We start from the raw sequence: 9262 nt of genomic DNA, 5'->3' as shown, positions 1-9262 counted from the left end.
AAATGAACAATAGTTCAAACGGCAGTAGTCCAAATGAGATAGCATCGAAATTGTGCCTCCCCTGAAAAATCCCTATTTTGAAAAAATGTATCGATTAGTTTTTTGTCTTTATTTTAGGATGATATTTGTTGTCTATTTTTAGAGGATAGAATTAGCATGTCGACTGACTTTCATCATATTTAAAAAGAGAAAATAGTGAGAAATTCTCTTAAAAGGATGCCAAAAATAACAACATTTTTCTATGGTGATCTGCCAAAGAAATATGTTGGCAATCGTAATTCATCTAAATTTGGCAAAATTTGATTTAAGATGGTCCACAAATAAGATCATAGAATTCAGTGTAGGGGGAAAAATATTTTGCAGAAGCACAAATTCACCACTTCAAAATTGGAAGAATACCTCTAAAATCAGGCCCGTAACCAGAGGGGGGGGTGCAAGGGTGCAGGTGTACACCCCTTTCTTCTGAAAGAGGGGTGCAATGACGAATTTGCACCCCCCTCCCCTAGGAGGGAGGGAGTCCAGAGTTCCTCAAATAGTAATCACCGCCACCCAAATCTGTTTTGTGGCAAGCGCGCTCCTCAATTGATAATCTCCACCACCTCAATTAGTAATCACCATAAAGTTTTGTTTTCTGTGATTTGAATTTAATGCACTTTTAACACAATTTTCGACATCTATCGGGGTTTTATGGCATCTGTAATGACTGAAACTAAATTTTCAAATTATTTTCAGATTTGTTTGGTCAACAAAAACTGAGAATTAAGGCACAGTTCATTTTAGCCGAATCTTAGATCCAATTCGCCACTTTTTCCTACATGTTTTTCTGCTTTAGACATGCGCTTAAGTGAAATTTGTAAAGAAACCACAATGGAAAATAATTAATTTTCAAAATTATAAATATCTATTTGAAACTTGTCTGCAGGGTAACTTTGTGAATCGGGCATGGAGGGTCCCGTGAAATTACGCTGACAGTTTAAAAACTCACTCTTAATTGGTTCACCATTTTCTTTTTTATGCTAAAAAAGCTCTTCTTAAAGTAGCAGTTGACGTAATTTCAAGTGACCACTTATGTCCCGGACACAGCTATATTCTTTATCTAACAATCTTTTCCATTTTTCCATAGCAAGAAACAAACAAGCAAGTCACCGTCATAAAAAAACAGCAATTGAAAATAATCAATAAGGAATTGAGTCTTTACCACAGATTTGTTTTCTATTCCCCATGATTATGCAATCTGTTGGTGTAAACCTTAAATATTTTAAATTTTGACTATTTGATCTGATAAAATTCCTAGTTTAAAATATATAAATACACTAGCAGAAGAACCCGGCGTTGCCCGTGGAATTTTTTTTAAAATTTTTATTTTAAAAATTAAGAAAAAAAAATTTCGAATATTTTGAGCCTAAAACACCCCCCGGCCACCCATGAGTGTCCACAAAAAATGTCAGCCATTTTGCCGGCTATACGCAACATATGTATGAATTACAAAAAAACAAACTCAATTCCTTTAAAGTGCTTTTTGAAACTTCCTTATTAACAATTTTAGAAAAGTCGCCATTTTTAATTTCAATTTGTACATTTTCAAACTAATTCACATTATCTTAGGGCAAAATTTTTCAATTTCTACCAGCCATAAACCTTCCCTGGTGTCAATTGTTTTAATCGATTTTTAAAAGAAAAAAAATATTAGATTTTTGAAAAAAAAATTGTTTAAAGGGAAAAAATGTCGATTTTTTTTTTAGCCTTTGTTTACCCCCTGGCACCCATGAGTTACCTAAAAAAATCAGCCCATTTGGTCCAGCCGTTTGGCTGCAGCTGTAGCTGAAATATATATATGGTCGAAGAGCATAATATAGATATTCGTATATTTCATAGGTTTTGAGGACATACTGAACCTGAAATTTGAAAATATTATCTTGAAATAAGCTAAAACGGAAAAAATTGGATAATTGGATAAAAATATCAATAGAATTTTTTAAAATAAAAAGTTATGAATAAAGCCCCTAAATCCGGAGGTATTGCAACAATTATTGGAAATCCACCAATTGAGTGTTATGATTGTGATTCCTCAAATTGTGTAAAGCATGATATAACAGTGGACACAAAGGAATGGATGTTTTTAAAAAGGTAAAAAAGTCCCGTGGTAAAACTAACATTGTATCTACTATAGTGTTGATGGTTTCACTGGACCAGAGAATATTTCTAATTATTTTGCCGATATTTACAGTGAACTTTATCAGTAACGTGATTTAGGCGAGGAGTTTGCTCGGATTCAGAAATCCATTGTTCTCCAGTAGATCCTAGTCTACTGTGTTTTCAGCTCTAGCTCAATTAAAATCAGGGAGTGATCCAACTTTTTCTTTCAGTTCAGATTTTCTATTAAATTCTCATTCTCATTAAATTCATGTAACAATACTATTTAAATGGTTTCTTCGTACCGGCACAATTCCTATTGTTAAGGACATCCTAGAAGATATTGCATGAAGTGATATCATACAGAGCCATTACTATAGGTAGCTTATTATTAAAGTGGTTTGATTGGCTTATCATTATTCTCGAAGAGGAAAACTTGCAACAGATGAGCTACAGTCGCTACAGTTTGGGTTTCATGCTAAATCTAGCACATCTATATGTACTTGGGCGATGAACACTGTAATAGATCCTTATACTAGACAGGCCTATATTTGCCTTTTCTATGGACCTAAGTAAAGCATTTGACATGGTTTCTTGGGATAAACTATTTCCTGAACTTTTGAAAAGAAAAATATCACCTTTGATATTAAGAGGCTTAAATCAAATGTGTAATATGAGATGGGGAAATATTATTTCGCAACCTTTGAATGGAAAAATGGTGTACGCCATGAGGTGCAGTATCCTCGCCTATATTGTTTTGTGTTTATATAAATGATCTCGCATTGTTTAACTTAGAAATTTGGTTGTCAACTAAATTGCCTATACCTAGGAATCTGGGTTTATGCGGATAACATTATATTATTATATCTCCAAGTCGATCTGGACTATACAGTTAAAAACTTACTGATGAAGTTTTGCAGTGCAAAATTAGCTAGTCTTCATCAGTTAAAGTTAAGTACAAATGTAGATGTTTCCGAATCAAAAACAAAATGTATAGTTTTCAGTAACCCTGTCATGAGTACTGATTATATTTGCCCGATACTTTTAAATAATTTACCCTTACCCTATGTAACGGAAATTAAACATCTTGGCAACACACTGCAGTCTAATGGTCCTATAACAAAATATGTTAGCTGTAAACGTGCTAAATTTATTTCTAAAAAACATTCTCTTAATCAAGAATTTCATTATACTGATACATCCACAGAACTAAGAGGGTATGATATACGAGGTGCAAAAAAAATTTAAAGGTACTATTAGACATCTCTACCCTTTAATTTTTTAAAGTTCACTATATTTATACCGATTCAATATTCAAACCAGCTAATGTCGATCGGATAATATGTTGGACGCAATTAGTTTTCTCCTGGAGCCCTTAAACGTTGCTTGTCACAGTCTAAATTTTTTACCTGTAGACTCAAACGTTATCCATTTAAGCATGTTCTGGAGGTTGGGTGAGCTTAAAAAAATCTTTCCCTAGAATCTCTCTGGAGCAAATGTTGTCCAAATCTTTGTCATTTTTCAAATCTTGTTTTACAACTTTGTATGCAGAACCAGCAGGTGTCAAACTCGTCAAACTTCATCAACAAAGAAAGCCTCGTGAATTTGGATTGAGAAACTTTCAATTATGTTGACTGTTAGAGGGGTTTTTGTGGATTTTTTCTGTCCAGAAATGTCTTCTTTCTACCAACAATCTCCGTTATACCTTTTCCCTTTCACTCCATTATACTTTTCTCCTTTCACTCCATTATCTATAGGTTGTAATATCTCAATGATTTGTTTGAAATTAAATAGATTTGTTTACGGTCTAAGTCGTATGTTGCATCTTTCTGAATTTGTATGAATACTGCGTTCTTCGGTATTAGTCGTTTTTAACAAATTTCTCCTTATAGACGCAACAAATAGAAGTAAGATTAGTAGCGATCAAAAGTGATTTTTTATAGCATTAAGCCTTTACCCCCTTTCATTTTTCGCGAACACTCCCTTTAATAAGTGACTTGCGCAATGCACATTTCTTCTCCACGTTTTGAAATTATTTTTATAACAAACTACATAGTATACTAGCTGAAGTGCCCGGCGCTGCCCTTGTAATTTTAGAAGCACTTGAAATATAAAAACTCAAATTTGAAAAAAAACATTTAGCCTATATTACCCCTATAGTACATATGGGTTCGCTCAAAAAATGTCAGCCAATTGGATCAGCCATTTGGCCAGCTTTAGCTTATAAATAAATATATACACATACGCGAAAAGCTTTTTTATTGAATAGATATACAAACAATATACATGTACTCCTCACGCGCACTCAATGGTGGTTTCAAAGGTATCAAGGGTACCATTGTAAATCTAACAATTAACTCTAAATTTCAAAGACTAGTCCTTTTAATCTTCAAATAAATAAGAAGTTAATGTAGAATCTTTAAAGAAATTATTCAAGAAATTGGTAAAATACTTCATACAGTTATTTTTATTGCTAAAATTGTGAAAGTTATATGCTGTATACTTCAATTATGATAAAAATTATCAATTCATGTTAACTTACGTAATTTAATAAACAACAATTAATATGATGAATTAAACCTGCTTCTTGTGCTTTTTTGAAAATCCGATTTTCCGTTGAGAAATAATTCAATCGTATTTTCAACTATATCCACAGAAGCACAGAGATGATTCCACTTTCTTTCAAATGATGTGAAATTCTCAAATTAAAAGGTTTATTTTTAATGAAATAAGATTGAGAAAGTTAGAATTCAAAGTTTCAGCTTAAATGCGGCCCAAGACCATTTCTGACTTAATTTTAACTGGGGTTTCCAATCTGAATTCCGTTGCGCGGAATTGCACGCCACTGTGTGGAATTTCGAGCAACTTTTCTTGTATTGGGCCGAATAGTATGGAATGACGCGAAATTGCTTGGAAATTACAGGGCCCGCAATTGCGCGCAAGTAAAATCCACTTGCGTTGGAAACCCTAATTTTAACTAATTTTAAGATGTAGCTCATATATTTTTCTCATTGATTTTGACGAGGTAAATAAAGGATAAATCACCTTTTTAATTAATATTGTATCAATCAATCATAAATTCTAAGAAACTGGGTCTGGATTCAACTTAGCAATATTTAAATGTGATGTTGTGAGAACCTTAAATGAATTGATTTGAAGATTTAAATTAATAACTGTTTTCCTATAAAAAAAAATATCATGAATTTGTTCTCTTGCATCTAGACCACTATAGTTTCAGAAGTATTCATCAATAATATAAACTCTAAAAGTATTTATATATGTTAAAACAATAAAAAGTGTTCATCAGTGCTCTAAACTTTATAAGTATTCATCAATGTTATAAACTTTAAAAGTGTTCATTAATGTTCTAAACTGTAAAAGTTTTCAGCAATGTTCTAAACTTTAAAAGTGTTCATTAATGTTCTAAACTCTAAAAGTTTTCAGCAATGTTCTAAACTCTAAAAGTATTCAGCAATGTTCTAAACTCTAAAAGTGTTCATCAATGATATGAACTTTAAAAGTGTTCATTAATGTTCTAAACTCTAAAAGTGTTCATCAATGTTCTAAACTCTAAAAGTGCTATCAATGTTCATCAGTGTTCTTGACTCTAATGATCAAAATTAATAAACCCCTGACCCTGATAGGCCAAGTAGCAAGTCCATCACTGTTGATTCTTCCAGAGTTCCCATCATCTCGATCTAAGCAAGCAATAAATGTCTTAGTGTAATAGTGTCAACAATTAAAGTTCTGCAAAAAACTAATGTTCACATACAAGAGCGTTTTGCATTTTAGCTTTACATCTATTCTTGTACAGATAAGGAGACAACTTTAAGGCTTAAGTGGTGATTTTGAATAGTCCCATTTCCATGAGACTGCAGTAATTAGGCAGTGTGCACTGTTCAGTGTACACAAACCATTTCACTTAATCAGTGTTTTTAAATACTGTACTACAGTGATAATCAGAAAACAATGGAATAGAACCCGGGTAGAATCTAAGAGTCTGAAACCTAGTCTTAGACGCCGGGCCGACCTCCTCAGACCCTCTGTTTTTGGAAAAAAATATCAAATTTCACCAAATATATGTAATATGAGCAAAAACCATTAAAATATTTGAGCATTCCTCTCCCCATCCTTAAAAGTGTTCATCAATGTTATAAACTCTAAAAGTGTTCATCAATGTTATAAACTATAAAAGTGTTCATCAATGATATAAACTCTAAAAGTTTTCATCAATGATATAAACTCTAAAAGTTTTCATCAATGATATAAACTCTAAAAGTGTTCAGCAATATTATAAACTCTAAAAGTTTTCATCGATGTTCTTAACTATAAAAGTGCTATCAATGTTCATAAGTGTTCTTGACTCTAATGATGAAAATTAATAAACCCCTGACCCTTATAGACCAAGTAGCAACTCCGTCACTGTTGATTCTTCCATTATCTCGATCTAAGCAAGCAATAAAAGTCTCAATGTAATAGTGTCAACAATAAAAGTTCTGCAGAAAATTAATGTTCACATATAAGGGTGTGTGTTTGGATGTCCGATCATAACTTTGCAACCCCTGAACCGATTTGCCCCAAATTTGATTGGGGAGCTTAGTCGAACCCCGGGAATATTTTCTGGTTGGTTCTAAGTTAAGTTGGTGGTTTTTTAGAAATATATTAGTTTCCAGGCAAAGCTAGGTTCCCACGCTATATTTAAACATAAAGCTATAAAATTTGTTCAACTTACACATGAGGGCAATGAAGGGAGGGATAGTTTCTCCCAGCCTATAGAACTCAATGATCGGAATCTGATCATTGAATCTATTAAAATCAGCAAAGGTCCACAAACAGAAGCTCATCTAAAACATACAAAGTGAAATTAGAAATTAGTATTGGCGTAAATNCTTTTAGAATCTGCAAAAAAATTGCAAAAAAATCCAAAAGATGATAAAATTAACATTTTTAAAAAACCTTTGACCATACCATTTTTAATACGCAATAATGTGTGCAAAATTTTAAATAACCTGATGTGTAACTAAGAAAAACAAACAAATGTGCAATGTTCTTTTGAAGGGTTGTATGCGAATAATTTGCAAAAATTTCTTTGCAAAACTTGTCCAATCCGGTTCTTTAAAGCTAAAAATTATCAAAATCTGATGAATGAAAGTGGGTCAAAACATAGGACTCAGGTAGTTAGTATAAAAGCCCGGGTTTAGACCTAAAGGAGGGCTTTGGGTATTGGGTATTTAGGAAAACTCAGATAGGGTTAAGAAAAGTGACTTGCCCATTATTTGCTAGAGGAAAAATGGAAAAAATCGTCAGAATTAAAACTATTCAAGGTAAAGAAATCCCTCATATTCCACATTATTGATAGGATTCAGGTTTCAAGGGTACCGTATATAGTGAACTTTGCATTGAGGTTCACTTACAATTACACTACAGTCTCTTTAACCTGGTCTGGAACTGGTATTTCAAGAGTTTTGGTAGCATACCCATTCTCTGGACCAAATATATCTTCAATCTGCAACAAAAAAGTGTAAAAAAGCACAAAATGTGAAAATATTTGCCAGAAATAATATTTTATTTCATATTTTTAATTTCAAGATACAAAAACGATTTTTTTTCGTCGTTTATTGAATATATCTTTAGTCTGGGTCAAATTTGACATAGTGTATGTAAAGCAGGTGTTTAGGATAAATAATTTTAAAAAACAGTTGGCAAATTTCAATCCTGAAAGAAACTATATTTGACACTCTGCCAAATTTTAATTCTGAAAGAAACTATATTTGCCACTCTGCCAAATTTAATCCTGAAAGAAACTATATTTGCCACTCTGACAAATTTTAATCCTGAAAGAAACTATATTTGCCCCTCTGCCAAATTTAATCCTGAAAGAAACTATATTTGCCACTCTGCCAAATTTTAATCCTGAAAGAAACTATATTTGTCACTCCGCCAAATTTTGATCCTGAAAGAAACTATGGGCAAAAACACTGAAGGTCAATTACTAATTACTGGCAACATAATTAATGTAACACTCTGAAAGAACTACATTGGGAATAAATTGGGCATTTCCCCTAAATGGTTTTTAATCAAAAATTTTGAAATGATTACAGAATGGTCTGATTCAGTTTTTCTCTGAAATTTATCTAATCCCAGCTTACAGGTGCAGCATAAATTGACAATTGGGGATATCAAGCTAAAAATGAATAATGGGAAACGTTCTTTTTTTTTTTAAATGTATACTTAGGAAAATTATTTCCGTAAGAAAATGTCATGGAAATAACAATTATAATTAGAAAACCACTCTGAGCTGGGGATTTGTGTGTTAGACATCCACCAAAGCCTAGAAATCCATGGGACAAACTTTAGCCCTGAATCTATTAAGAGCCTGAGAAGCCTTAAAGTAAAGGTATAGGGTCTGCATGTTTATAGTCCAATTTTTCGAGACCAGCTTATTGAAAAAATTAGACCTCTTACTTTAATAGTTTTTCAAAATTGTCAAAAAAATGTCAGACAAATTTAAAAAACATTTCGTATATTTTTGAAAACCTTTAGTCATAATGGAATATTAGACTAATCCGGAAATCCAACACACAAATTTTTTCCCTCAGATATCCTTTGACTTACCTTGTTATCCAAGAAGTGAAATCCCCTGAATGTTTCCCCAGCCACAGGTGGCACAGGGAATAATAATAATATTGGAATTATCATTAAAATCCTCATGATTGCCTAAAATAATGCTTGAAGTATAAGTGACAGCAATTTAGAAAATGGTCAAAATTCGAAATTTGGGGAATAATTTCCCAAATACCCAGACATTTTGGGGAATCCTACAGGAATTTGATAAATTTCGGGAATTCCTCAAATGCCTGGTAATCTGGGGAAATTCCCAAATACCTGGGAATCTAGGGAATTCCCCAAAATTCTTCAGAGAATCTGAGAGTAGTTTATTTTTCAATCATATGAAATTTCTCAAATACCTAGCTATTTGAAAAATTTGTTGAATGAAGGATTTTGAACAACTGAATGACAACGAATGACTGAAGGAAAAAAAACTGAAGGATAAATAGAATTTAATGAAAGAGTGAGTATGTCAGTCTGTATAAATCAAATAGATTACGTGATAGTTAAGTAAGCGAGT

The 9262-nt window shown here is 32.5% G+C and overlaps 1 protein-coding gene across 1 annotated transcript; it reads right to left on the bottom strand.

Annotated features, from left to right (window-relative positions):
• Positions 1–4713: 4713 nt before the first annotated feature.
• Positions 4714–9060, bottom strand: LOC111717385 (uncharacterized; the record flags this gene model as incomplete). The annotated part of the gene is made up of 5 exons (XM_023492881.1): positions 8749–9060; positions 7571–7639; positions 6866–6977; positions 5770–5831; positions 4714–4832 (listed from the first exon to the last, which is right to left on the bottom strand). Coding segments are annotated over exons 1-5 (458 nt in total), but the record flags the coding sequence as incomplete, so codon positions are not given.
• Positions 9061–9262: the final 202 nt, after the last annotated feature.

Source organism: Eurytemora carolleeae, unplaced genomic scaffold, assembly GCF_000591075.1.
Source record: "Eurytemora carolleeae unplaced genomic scaffold, Eaff_2.0 scaffold2559, whole genome shotgun sequence".
Taxonomy (NCBI): Eukaryota; Metazoa; Arthropoda; class Copepoda; order Calanoida; family Temoridae; genus Eurytemora; species Eurytemora carolleeae.
This window is presented reverse-complemented; position numbering and strand designations above follow the sequence as displayed.